The sequence below is a fragment of the Lepidochelys kempii genome, chromosome 10 (genome assembly GCF_965140285.1).
Source record: "Lepidochelys kempii isolate rLepKem1 chromosome 10, rLepKem1.hap1, whole genome shotgun sequence".
Classification (NCBI taxonomy): domain Eukaryota; kingdom Metazoa; phylum Chordata; order Testudines; family Cheloniidae; genus Lepidochelys; species Lepidochelys kempii.
In genome coordinates, this window is record NC_136389.1 from 16,087,716 (window position 1) to 16,101,636 (window position 13,921).

The 13,921-nt window shown below is 40.2% G+C and overlaps 1 protein-coding gene across 2 annotated transcripts in view; it reads left to right on the forward strand.

Moving 5' to 3' along the window:
- USP42 (ubiquitin specific peptidase 42) overlaps positions 1-13,921 on the forward strand; it is a 42,092-nt gene that overhangs the window by 5,855 nt on the left and 22,316 nt on the right. For both annotated transcript variants that reach the window (XM_073362140.2, XM_073362139.2), the window contains exons 2-10: positions 446-692; positions 2,772-2,972; positions 4,469-4,579; positions 4,784-4,886; positions 5,041-5,108; positions 5,461-5,531; positions 6,452-6,534; positions 9,599-9,710; positions 10,167-10,307. In XM_073362140.2, coding sequence (XP_073218241.1) covers positions 455-692; positions 2,772-2,972; positions 4,469-4,579; positions 4,784-4,886; positions 5,041-5,108; positions 5,461-5,531; positions 6,452-6,534; positions 9,599-9,710; positions 10,167-10,307 — 1,128 coding nt within the window. In that variant the 5' untranslated portion in view covers positions 446-454. The remainder of the gene's footprint in view (positions 1-445; positions 693-2,771; positions 2,973-4,468; positions 4,580-4,783; positions 4,887-5,040; positions 5,109-5,460; positions 5,532-6,451; positions 6,535-9,598; positions 9,711-10,166; positions 10,308-13,921) is intronic.

Sequence of the window (13,921 nt, forward strand, 5' to 3'; positions counted from 1 at the left end):
TCTTTACTTCAGCAGGTGGGTATTGTAGTTGTAAGAACGCTTGATAGAGATCTTGTAGGTGTTTGTAGATCTTGTAGGTGTTCAACCCCTCAGACAGAGACAACCCCCATTTTTTCATGTTCTGTGTGTGTGTGTGTGTGTGTGTGTGTAATATAATCTTCCTACTATATTTTCCACTGCACGCATCTGATAAAGTGCGCTTTAGCCCACAAAAGCTTATGCTCAAATAAATTTCTCAGTCTCTAAGGTGCCACAAGTACTCCTCATTCTTTCTGCTGATACAGACTAACACAGCTACCACTCTAAATTATTTGTGTGTCCTTGGCAAAGATAATTGGTTTAATTAAGGGGAAAGTGTAACTGTTACCATTCTTTTCCTTGTTGAGTGGTTTTTCATATAATATTAGTTCTCATATCAAACAGAACTTTCAACTCTGTGTTTCAGAGATGAACAATGACCATAGTTGACAAAGTATCTGAGTCTTCAAACCCTGCAGCTTGTCAGAAACAGCCTTGTAGCTCCGTGGTACCCTCTACTGGAGACATGGACTCAGCCTCTGCAAGTTGGGGTGCTGTATCATCTTTGGAAGTTCCAAAGCACAAGATCACTTTGGGACCAGTACCTGGTGCTGCGGTTTATTCTAGTTCATCTGTACCTGATAAATCCAAGCCTTCAGCTCAGAAAGATCAATGTAAGTATGTCCTGTACCCCTCCCCATGCAAATGATGAAAAAATAAAACCAGTTGCCATTTAGTAGTGTCTGCCATCCTCATCTTGCAGTTCTTACTCATTGGGGTAATCCTATTGATATAAAATGGGACTATTATGATTAAGGACTGCAGCAGCAGACTCTAATCTTGTGAACCATGTGAGACAGCTCAAGTGGCCAATGTTGTGAACTTAATTTGAATATGTTTACGAGCAATATAACAAACTTTTCGGGGCGGAGGTGGTGGTTCTTCATTACTTATAGTATGCTTATTTACTCAAGTGCTTATTTCTGTAGAGAAGGATCTGTTTTATCAGTGTTGCTTTTTGTGGCCTGTATTATTTAGAGTTCTCTGAAACATAACATTCCTCCTAAAATACTTGGTGTCAATATCCACATCACAGGAGGAGAGTGAAAAATTATTCTTGTTAACCTCTGAGGATAGGACAAGAAACAATGGGCTTAAATTGCAGCAAAGGAGGTATAGATTGGACATTAGGAAAAACTTCCTGTCAGGGTAGTTAAGCACCGGAACAAATTGCCTAGAGTGGTTGTGGAATCTCTGTCATTGGAGGGGGCCTGTAATCTGAGCCCTGCCACCCAGTGTTGATGCCCTCAGGCTTGGCTTCCGCCCCGGGCTGTCGGGCTTGGGCTTCAGCTTCGGCCGTGGGCCCCAGCAAGTCTTAAGCCAGCTTTGGTGACCCCATTAAAACATGGTCGTGACCCAGTTTGGGGTCCCAACCCACAGTTTGACAACCCCTGGTCTAGTTATTACATAGTCCTGCCTTGAGTGCAGGGAACTGGACTAGATCAGTGGTTTTCAAACCTTTTTTCTGACGACCCAGTTGAAGACAATTGTTAATGCCCGTGACCCAACAGAGCTGGGGATGAGGGGTTTGGGAGGGGGCTCTGAGCTGGGGCAGGGGGTTGGAGTGCAGGAGAGGGTCAGGGGTCTGGGCTGGGGGTGCAGGCTCTGGGGTAGGGCTGGGCATGAAGGGTTTGGGGTGCAGGAAGGGGCTTTGGGTTTAGGGGGGGCTCAGGGCAGGGGATAGGGGTGCGGGGTTGGGGCTCAGGGTTACCTCCTGTGCCTCCCAGTCAGCGGTGCAGCTGGGGTGCAGAGGGAGACTTTCCGTCTGTCCTGGCACCGCGGACACGCTGTGCCCCGGAAGAGGCATGCAAGCAGCTCTGCGGAATTCTCGCCTGCAGGCACTGCCCCCCAGCTCTCATTGGCCAGGAACTAGCCAGTGGGAGTGCAGAGCTGGTGCTCAGGGTAGGGGCAGCACGTGGAGCGCTGTGTCCCCCTTGTCTAGAAGCTGGACCAGCTGCTGGCCACTTCCAAGGCGCAGCGCGGTGTTGGAACAGGTAGGTACTAGCCTGCCTTAGCTGGGCAGCACCGCTGACGGGACTTTTAACGTCCCGGTTGGCAGTGCTAACCAGACCCGCTAGGGTCCCTGGGTGCTGAGCAAGACAACCCAGTGCCTTACATGCCGCGAGGCAACCTGAACTTTGAGAAACACTGGACTTAATGACCTTTCAAGGTCCCTTCCAGTCCCACACTTCTATGATTCTATCATTAAGGGCTACTTATTGTGCTTGTTACTTGCTTGCTTTGGTATCCTGTCATACTTACACTTTTTATGGTTTAATAATTATAAGTTTTCCTTGTAATTTACAATAAGGAAAAAAGATTAATTTGAATTATGAGTCAGATTGAGGAAGCTAGATAAAAAAGGACTTGCTTAGTTAGGTTACTGAAATCAGGACAATAATTAGTCTTTGTTGTATTGTCCCACATTAGTGCATTCTACTGTCTTAATTTTTTCCAATTGGCATACAAAACCATATCTTTTTACTGAGCTTGAGTTGACTTGAGAACTTGCTTTGTGGTACTGAGGCAGTCTTTAATACGTTACTCACCAAGTGACTACTAGAATGTAGATTATTATAATTAGTTTGGTTAAAGTTCTTCTAGATGCTCATGCATAAGGTAATGTTACTTTAGCATGATTTTAAAATTAAACAATTTTAATATGTTTAAAATGTGTTGGTATTTTTTGGCAGCTATTGGTGATGGCATTGCTCCGCCACAGAAGGTTCTTTTTCCAGCAGAGAAGATTTGTCTGAAATGGCAGCAAACGCATAGAGTTGGAGCTGGACTCCAAAATCTTGGCAATACATGTTTCCTCAACTCTGCTCTTCAGTGTTTGACTTATACACCCCCTCTTGCCAACTACATGCTTTCTCATGAACACTCTAAAACATGTGAGTACTTTTAAAAAGTATATTTTTTTAAAAAAAGTTTTGTCTTAGCTCTAAAAGTGAAAGGACAGCAGTAATTCTGGAAAGGAAACTCCTGATTTTTTTTTATTCCAATACCTGCATTATTTGTAATTGTATGTTGGTCTAGTAGCCTCCTGTTATATTCTGTCTTCCTATATGCTAAGAAATGCTATCATGTAGCTCTAGCTTGGGTTTCTTAGTTACATTTATATGAATTAATACTAAATTTGCTCCTTAAATAATTTTTTGGGGCCAAAATAACTTTGAAGAAACCCCGGCAGACCCCGATGGAGTTCACATGAGCCCTGTACCGTGCGGTTCTCCAGACTTCAAAGTGGGCTGGATGTAGCTCCCTCTGGTGTCCATCACGGTACTTTCTCGGTCATTCAAATGCTTCTTTACGCCAGAGTTCAGTAGTGTGTAATGTTCCCAGTTCCTGTGAGCCTGGGAAAAAAGGACCAAGCTCAAGACACAAACTAGGGTTCCTCACCACTAAGTAAATCTTAATATAGATTTAAGCATATTCCCATTTATTTGTAGACTGCTTTATGTAATAAAATGGCATAGGCTGCTATGGTCATGGGTCTGCTAGTAAGTATGTAGATAGAAAATGAGCATAAGAAAGGAGGGCTTAGAATGGCAGCTGAATGTTCTAGGTACCTGCATAGTCAAGACAACTAAGGTAGGTCAGGGCTTAGATACACACATGTAACAAAATTTCATAAAAATACAGTATACTTTAGAAACTACAATTTCTCCAGATATTTGCACTTTTTATGTAGTCGAAGTCAGTTGGCTTCACCTTCATCAGTCACAGTGCAGCTAAAGTGTCCAGGCACCTGCTATAACTCCTCATCTTTTGCATAATTAAATAATATTTTTCTCTATTTGTATTAGATCTTATTTTTCAAGAATTACAGTTTCTGCTATCACTAGACTCTGATATTTGAATCTGGTCCAGAATCTATATTCAGTAATAAACAAGGACCACATAGGGTTAACATAACTTCTGTATACCACTGAGCAACTTGTTTCATTTTAGTCGTACATATTTGTTGTGGTTTGTATAGCACCCAAAAACGTAACACACTTGATATACATATAAGATGACGGGTCCCTGCTATGAAGATCTTATACTCTAAATAAGCTATATGCAGACAAAAGCGGGAGAGGGCAAGAGATGCAACGTAAGATTGATTTTTTTTTTTGGTTTTGCATTTCAGTTTTTTACTCTATCCTAAATTATTTCCTTTTGTGCTTAACTCATTCCTAACTTTACCTATTTCTGTGAATTGAACTCTTTTTAATTTCCATTTTTTAACCTATCATTATAGGTTTTTCCACCTGTTCTTAATTGTCAGCTGTTTTGAAAAAGAATAATTTTTGTGGAGATTGTTCCTATACCCTCCAGATTTTTTGAGATCTTCCGTAGATAAATATTTTATTAATTTGAGATGCAATGTTGCTTCGCTCCTTAGGCCATGAACAAGGATTCTGCATGATGTGTACAATGCAAGCTCACATTACCCAGGCACTCTCTAACTCTGGCAATGTCATCAAACCTATGGCTGTCATCAATGATCTTAGACGTAAGTCATGTCAAATAATCTATTTGTAAAATGCCATCTTTGTGTTTAGATATTTTATTGGCTTGTTTATTTGTCTGATTTTAATTGTAGTTTATAGAACTTAGAGTTTTATATAACTTTATGAAGGAAAGTTTAAAAAAAACATTATTTTCATCCATTTTCACATGTGAGACATATGGTGTAACATTTATATTTATTTGTTAGGGATAGCAAAACATTTCCGGTTTGGAAATCAGGAAGATGCACATGAATTTCTACGCTACACTGTTGATGCTATGCAGAAAGCATGTTTGAATGGAAGCAACAAGTAAGTGCCAACAAAATATTTGAATATGCTGTCATTCCTATTCCTGTTTCCCTATAAATAGAACGGTACATGTTCTGGGCTTTCAAAAGAGGAAAAATCCATAGAAAAAAATAAATTGACTTTAATCTTCTGATATTGCATAATTTATTTTCAGATTGGACAGACATACCCAGGCTACCACACTCATCTATCAAATATTTGGAGGGTACTTAAGATCAAGAGGTACTTTTTTTTAAAAAAAAAAATTTTTTTTTAGGAATGGTTTTGGCCTTATGACTGTATTATACGACTGAAACCAGGGTTAGTCAGTTATTTTTTGTTTTGTTAATTTCTTGGTCAAGGTATAGTCAAGGTCCAGACTCCACAGAAAATAATAATAATAAAAAAAAATTATGATAATAAGTAAATACAAAGATTTCAGGGTCTGTTCAAAATCGTCTAGCGGTCCGGATTTGGCCCAAGGTCTGCCTGTTGACTACCCTGACTTAAATGCTAATTAAGGTAATGTGTGCTAATACTTTAGGTAATAGACTAACTATGCTTACTGTGTTAAGTATTTGTATTTTGATTTCAGTAAAGTGTATGAACTGCAAAGGAGTCTCAGATACCTTCGATCCGTACCTTGATATTACATTGGAGATAAAGGTACATTATTTTGTTACTCTGGCTGAATAGATTTTAAAAAGAAAACCCCTTAATTAACTGTATAGCTTTTGAAAATTTAAAATGTAGAATTTAAGTTGATTCTACTCATATAGTTCCATGATGGATGTGACTTATACTATACCTTGTCCTTCTATGGTACCTCTTATCAATATAAATGGTCTGTGTAAGGTTTACTTAATCTGGACAAGTATTAAAATAGAACATCATTCTGAAGTCTTGAATCGACAGGCATGGCAATGCTATCTCATACTTCCCAGTTCAACAAAGATTTAATTGCAGAATGTTATACTGAGGGTCCATATTATTAAAACATTATTACTTTTACAATATATGTACTACAGATCAATTAGTAGTGTACTACTTTTACAGTATGTACCACAGACCTATTACTACTGTACTATGAAATATTATAAATAATTAAACCTCATCTATATTTGTCAAAGTGAACAGAGTACATTTTGTGATGTAATATATTCTGCAGTCCGTGTCTCCTCCCTCACCCTCTTGTTCACAAATTCAGTAGTCTGCAGTGGATCTCCCTTAAAATCATGTTAGTTCATGCTACTGTAAGCTAAAGTGAGCAAGTGGTGTGTTCTTATGATGTTTCCTATAACTCATGGAGAATAAGTCCATCAGTGGCTATTTAGCCAAGACAATCATGGATGTAACCCCATGCTCTGGTGTCTCCAGCCTCTGACTGCCAGAAGCTGGAAGTAGACAGCAGGGAATGGCTCACTTGATAGTTGCCTGTTCTGTTCATTCTCTCTGAAGCACCGATATTGGCCACTGTCGGAAAACAGGATACTGGGCTAGATGGACCGTTGGTCTGACCTAGTATGGCAGTTCATATGTTATGTTCTTATGTTCTAATGCATTGCACTGTTACCTTACCGTTTTAGACCGCTCAGAGTGTAAACAAAGCTCTGGAACAGTTTGTGAAGCCTGAACAACTGGATGGTGAAAATGCCTATAAATGTAGCAAGTAAGATGAATATTAATGACTTCTTAATACTAGATGCTTGGTTCTATTTATTGATTTATTATTGCATGTCATTTAAAAACAGTTATTGATGTTTTGCTTAATTTAGAAACACAGTGTAAGGTAAAATATCATTTGTTGTACCCAAGCGAGTATAATACAAAACATCTAAAACTTGGAAAATCTTTTTTTGGGTTTTTTTTTGTTTTTGGGAAGGCCAATTCCCTAATTGTTCTTCTGGGAGGGTTTGGTGTGGGGAGATATTTGCAAAGAGATGCACTCATTTTGGCTCTCAGAGGTGTTTATATACTATTATTGTCTATGCACAGTACTTTGTTCATGTTACTGAATCACACCATTTTAAAAGTGAAAAAAGTAGACTATAAATTACTGCTATGTTAAATAAACTATCGTAAACCTAATCTGCTATCGCTGAACACACAGCAGGTCCTAGATAACATAGAAAGATAAATAAATTGATCAAACTTCCTTTTTGCATCTTTAAAATAGATTGCGTGTTTAAAACATTTGGATAAGAACAATATACAGTAGAAAGGTACAAAGACAATATACAGTAGAAGTTGTTTTATCCAGCATGTTGGGGGAAATGAGGGGTGCTGGTAACTGAAAAATGCCAGTTAACTAAGAGGGAGGAAGTTTTGTGTGGGAGAGGGTGCGGCACTGGGGATTGGGGCACGAGAGGGGATGTGGAGCATAGGCTTTGGGGGGAGTTTGGATGCAGGAGGGGGCTTGGCAGCGGATTGGGGTGCAGGAGGGGGAGAGGGGTGTTGGAGCCGGGGGGCACTCACCTCGGGCGGCTCCCTGCAAGCAGCGACCTGTCCCGACCGCTCCTAAGTGGAGGCGGGGCAGGCGCCTCCACCTGCAAGTGCCGCCTTCGCAGCTCCCATTGGCCGTGGTTCCCAGCCAATGGGAGCTGTGTAGCTGGCACTGGGGGGCGGGGGAGCAGTAAGCAGAGCTGCCTGCCGCGCCTCTGCCTAGGAGCAGCCAGATCCCCAGCAGGTCACCGCTCCCCAAGCCCCCTCCCGCACTCCAACTCCCTCCCAGAGCCCGTGCTCCACACCCCCTGTCAGCCCCGCGCCAACCGGATTATAAACCGGCATTTCAATAAAGATCAGAAATGCCGGTTTATAGAGTTTCTGACTGATGAAATGCTGGATAAAACAGCTTTTACTGTTCATAAATTTTAACTCAGTGTAGCTAAGCAAAGAGATTTACTAAACTTTGTCTTCTAATGTTCTTGTCTTGTCTCTAAATTATTAATGTAATGAAACCCATGTTCTGCCACTAGAGGTAGAATATTAATGGCTAATTAGTAAGGTTAAGATTTTGTCGCAGGTGTTTTTAGTAAAAGACACAGACAGGTCACAGATAATAAACTAAAATTCATAGAAGCCCACAACCTATCTCTGACTTTTACTAAAAATACCTGGGGAAGGGGGAGGATGACTAAGAGTTGGGGCTCTGGTCCTCTTCCTCCTCCTCCCCACCCCCGCCTCCCTGGCAGCTGGCCCGGCTTTGCTGCTCTGGTGGGGCTGAAGTCGGAGATCCGTTAAAGTTACAGAATCCTTGACCTCTGTGACAAAATTGTATCCTTACTAATTAAGTGCATTTGGAAGAAAATGTTGGGTATCTCTTTTGTTATGCTAAAATAAGGTATAGAGTAGATGAAATAAAAAGGTTCAAATCCAAGTTTTCCCTTGTTTGCTAGGATCTCCAGTCTACAAACACAAAATGTATTCTGAACTCTGATGGTGTAAAGATCATAGATGGGAAGCATATCTAACAACCACGGGCTTAATGAGTGTCCCATTTCTCCGTCGTGTGGTCCTCCATATGTATAATCTGCAGGGGTCTGTAGTCTGGTCAAACTTGAGACCACAAGCTTCCCTCTTCTCAATGGGGTTTAAAAAAAAAAAAAAAAAAAGCACCCTGCTGAACTACAGGGCTTTTTCCATTTCTGGGAACTTTTTTTTTTCTACTTAACTCCTCTGAGGAAACTCAGATATCTTCTTAGTTTATGCTGGCTAGGTTTATACTAATTTTAAAGCCCACCAACTAGAGTGAGTTTGTTTTATCTAACCTAAGTTTCACAGAATTATATACAAAACTTTCTTGACATTCTGGTCAGTAAATGCTCTTCCTGGGTAGGAATTCCCCTCTCCAGTCCAGTATTTTAGGGCATAAATCTAGAAAGATAGCCTTTTCTCTAATTACCCACTCGTTGTGGCCAAGTCATATTATTATTATTCTCCCTTCCTTTGTGGTAGCAGCTGGATCCCACTGGTTAATCCTGCAGATCCGGTCATTGATTAGTAATGATCCATCATATTTACATTCAGGCTGTTTGGGAGTCATTTTTCAAAGGACATCAGATGCTTCACTCTCCTTCCTCTCCAGGTAGCCTCAGTACAGGAAGGTAGTGGTCACAATCCTGATTGTCAAAAGTCCTCATAGTGTAGGATAATTGTTTGCCTGTTTTTATTGAAGATAGATTAGATCCATTTTGGAAGTTCATATGTGCTCTTCCCAGCCCCAGATTGAAGCTGATGTTCCCTTCTTTCAGTTACACTTCTAGTATTCTGCACTGTGGCAGAAAGCTGAAAGGAGGTAGCCTGAAGTCTGATTTCACTTTTTGTAATATTAAAAGTGCTGCACCTTCTTACATTTTCCTAAACTATTTCCAAAGACCGTGAATGCTGCAGTGAGAAGGCTGCTGCTTGCTGCATTGTGAGAGTTACTGGCCAGCTTTATTTTTTGTTGGCATCACAGAGATCTACAGATGTGTTCAAGTATTAGTTTGAAAGTCAAAAGATAAGTTTCTAGATCCTGTATTCTATTTGTCCTGGAGAACTGCCCTAATGTATTCTGCTGTCTCTTGTACTAGCTATGCTGAAATGTTGTGTATGAACTTCTGAAAAGCAAAAACATTGCATGTAAAGAAATACTTACTCAAATAATGTAGACAAGTGTCTGAGCCATGGAAAACATGGTAGAAATGCTTAAAAATCCACATAAAGTTAACCAATTGTCTTTGTTTGCTTTTAAGGTGTAAGAAGATGGTTCCTGCTTCAAAGAGGTTTACAATACATCGGTCTTCTAATGTTCTTACACTGTCTCTGAAACGGTTTGCAAATTTTAGTGGTGGAAAAATTACCAAGGTACATAAAATGGTGTTACAACTGCATCTTTTTAACATTTACATTTTCCAATACCAAGTGACCATACAAAGCCAATTAATGCATACACATGGCACTCTAGATTGTAGATGCCAGCTGTTAAGTAGAAAAATAAACCCAATAACTTCTCCTCCTCTCTTCTGGTAATAGCAGAGTTCCATTTTAACAATAAACATGAAATCAAAGTAAACATCCTCCTCTGTTCTTTGAGAACTGCCCCTTTAGCAGACCATTCTGCAATTCAGTATGCTATTCAGTGCTGGACGTTTTTCAACCTGTCATTTTCCAAATGAAACTGAATCCTCACTTTTGTTTTATTTGTGTGTGTATATTTTAGAAATGTTTCTATCTCAGCATCTGAAATCTTTCTCAAAATTTCTATAATAGTTCATAAGATATTTCAGCAAAATTTGAACCTTCTCTTCTATCTCTATTTAGGAAGTGAAATATCCTGAGTATCTGGATATTCGACCATATATGTCTCAACCAAATGGAGAACCAATCATTTATGTTCTATATGCAGTCCTGGTGCATACTGGTTTCAGCTGTCATGCAGGACACTACTACTGCTATATAAAGGTAAAGATAAACATCTTTTTCTTTAAATAAACAGATTTCAAAAAAACTCACAGCCTTTCAAGAATAAGCATTGGGGTCATTAATTTTTCATTCCTCTCTTCACCAGTACAGCCTTTACTCTGAGGAAGGGAGATGTTCTTGAAGGCAGGCTGTTTGGATGATCTGTCTTGGTAGGTTCCCATCCATATAAGGATGCAGAATCTTGCATATGTTTTTTGTCACCCTCCTAAAGTCCTTTATCCCTTTTGGATGGGAATTCTCTCAGGGGACTCTTCGCCCAACCTAGATATTGCCTTTAACCAAAACCCGTGAGTCTTCCCCACTGTGTGTTCTTTTCAAAGCTATTTTGGATCATCCTGTTGCTACTGGAATGTCCTACTGACCCCTTTGTGGTTTTCTGTGTAGTCTTTAGTGCTACCAGGACACTTCTCCCTATCAGTTGGATCATCCCAGGAAGTTCTGTCTGTCTAGAAACATTCTTTGTTGCAGAAGGCCTGTTCTGTTAGAAACCGTCCTCCTCAATCCTGGCTGGAAATGAAATTCCTCCTTCATTTCATTAAAAAGGCTTCTTCTGTATTGTGCAAGTGTGGATTATCAGTTATAGTAGCAAGTTTACAACAAAGTTCCCACTCCTGGGATTTTCCTATTGGAAGTTTTTCAGATGCCCACAAATGCTTGTCAGCAAAATTCTGTGGACACTCTCTTGATGGATTTTCCTGTTTGTTTAAAGAGGATTTTCTAAGTTAGCAAGATCCTCTGCCTGTGCTTGTGTCTATCCTTTGATAAGATAGTAAACTCATTGGGACAGGGATGGTAACTTCCTTTGTGTCTTACAGAGCATAGTCTGTGTGCTTCACAAATAGTAAATAATTACTGGTGATCCTTTCACCATGGGGCTTCAGAAGCATCCAGCAGGGACCATCTTAGTGCCCTTCATTAAAACCAGACAAAGCTAAGTAGAAATTGTAACAGGATGAAAGAGAGAGAAAGCAGGGTAAACTGAACACTGCTCCATCTACCTCTATCAAACCACTGGGTGGGGATAGACCGTGGATGAGAGACGGCTTATTTTTCCTTTTCTATACATGACTTGATCCTTATTAAGGTACAGAACAATTGGGAGAACGTTGATTGGCAATAAGGGCTTTGCCTTTTCAGGAAAAGTTTTATCCCAGTACATCCTTGCATACAGCTATGTTTGATGCTCTAAAGATGGACTCTTCTTTAGTAGTTCTCGTTTATAATAGCCTTCCATCTGAGCAATTTTCCTTGCAAAACTAACTAGGCAGCACCACAGAAGCTGAGGCTTTTCAACTCTGAATGGATGGAGTTATGGACTTAGAGGATACCAGGCTAATGCCCTGACTCAGGTAGATATCAAAGCTGAAGCCAGCAGCTTAGCTCATTAATTGGCTTTATTGCTGAGGCTGGCCAATCTAGGCAGTGTGTGGACGCATGGTCCTTGAGGTCTCTGTATGAAACTTATGGCTTCCCCAGGGAGGTAAGCCTGAATTCTCAGGTACCTGTCTCAGTGTGCATATAGTGTTAATGGCCTTATAAATTAAGCATGGAGCAGAAGAGTGGGCTTCACCCAAATAAGTTGGGCAACAGATGTGCTTGATTTGGGGAAATATAGAGGTGTATGTAGTGCACCTCTTAAACTCTCTGCAGGGCTCTGAGATGGGCATCACCTTGGCACCAGACTGAGCCATTGGGGCTGAAAATATGACTGCTCTCTGAGGAAAAATTTCCTAAAATTATCAAACTAAGAAACTTTACAAAAACTGTACTGGGTACAGCCTAAGATTTGTTAAGGCAGATGACACAGCATATATCCCTTGTGCTGTGAGGCAGCAGAGAAAGCACTGAGGTAGTTGGGGGCTATGCTTCGTTGAATAGTCTTTTGTGCTGAATGGGTGCCGTTACAAGGAAGCAGTCCTGCAGCCCCATAAGACACTGCTTTAAAGAGGATTCTGCGTGCTTAAGGCATAAGGACACTGTCCCTCAAATGGGAATCATGGAGGCCCTCAAAGAATAAATTGTTTAACAAGTTCCATCAGGCAGCTGGCGCAACTAACTTTCTCAGTGTATTTTCATTTCTGCTGTCTTTGCTTTGTGGTTTGACTGTGATGTTTGTTTTTTTTTTTTGACTGAAAAAAATTTGTGAGGGTGTCTGTCCTTAATATCACTATATAAGGCACTTATAGATATGTAACGGGATAATTGATGTCTCTAAATCTTATTCTCACTAACCTGCACTTTCATGTTGATAAATTATTTGACTCCATTCTCGGTAGGACTATTAAGGAGGTTTCTGAATTGTGGAAGATGATTCTCCTCTGTAAATTCAGCTCGTCTAGGTGCCATTGAGTTTCCTCCCTAAAATAGAAAATGGCCTTTTTGTCCCTTTCTTTGGATAGTTTCCTGCTATTGCTTCAAGAACCAGCCCGAGAATCCAACATTTCTGCCAAACCAAATATTTCATGATAATGTAGGCTTGACTACTTCAAATGTGACCTCCTTTGCACCTGAGAACAGATCTCTGGACTATGAGACTTGAATCTTTATTTCTCACTATATCAATAGTGAGTAGTTGTCTATGTTGACTTTGGGCAGTATCTTGAGGGTCTTTGACCACGTGATCATGGTCGCATTAGCTGCCAACAGGGAAGGTCTGTAGACCCTTTCTGGATGCTTTAGCCACAGACATAGGGCAAGAAATTATTTCTGTCGTATTAAGTTAGAGTTCAAGGCTGTGTTTTATCCTATAGCACATTCCATCATATGAGTGTAAATGAGACCTGCTTGAACGCACACTACCAACATCTGTCAGAGGAATCTGGATGCTAGCTCTGAACCAGGAAATTGATGAGTTGTACAGATTGTTGTACTTTTTAAAAAAAAAATTCTTCTGGCCGCTATGAATCTGCCAATTTTAATTAATTTCCCCTTGTTTCTTGTATATGAGAGTTGTATGGATGGAAGCTGAATGAATTTTTTTTTCTCTTGCTTTATGGATCCACCTCAAAGCCATGCTGTAGCATGGTGGTTCTCAAATGGGGGGTCACAAGGTTATTATGTGGGGAGGGGGGTTGTGAGCTGGCAGCCTCCACCCCAAACCCCACTTCACCTCCAGTATTTATAACAGTGCTAAATATAAAAAAAAGTGTTTTTAATTTACAAAGGGGGTCACACTCAAAGGCTTGCTGTGTGAACGGGGTCACCAATATAAAAGTTTGAGAACCACTGCTATAGCACAAGTTATTTTCTGATAAACTTTCTTTTATTCTCTGGGATCCCCAGTGTCCTTATGCAAGCCTGCTCATCCCAGACCTCTGAAAAAACTAAAACAACTCAGAGCTTACATTATCCTTCTTGTACTGGTCTGGTCTCAATTCAGAGAATGAAAATTAAAATGGCTAGAGGTCTGGGCTTTAGTATAGCAAATTCTGGACTAGTATTATAAAAAAGGCAAGATGATACTTGGAGCAATCTGATTTTAAAGCATGTGTCACTTAACATTTTAAAACTTTTTCATTGTTTTTGCAAACTTGTATGTGTTCATGTCACCACTGTGACTTCCTCTCCTGATGAGGTCCTAAACTGCTGCTGCA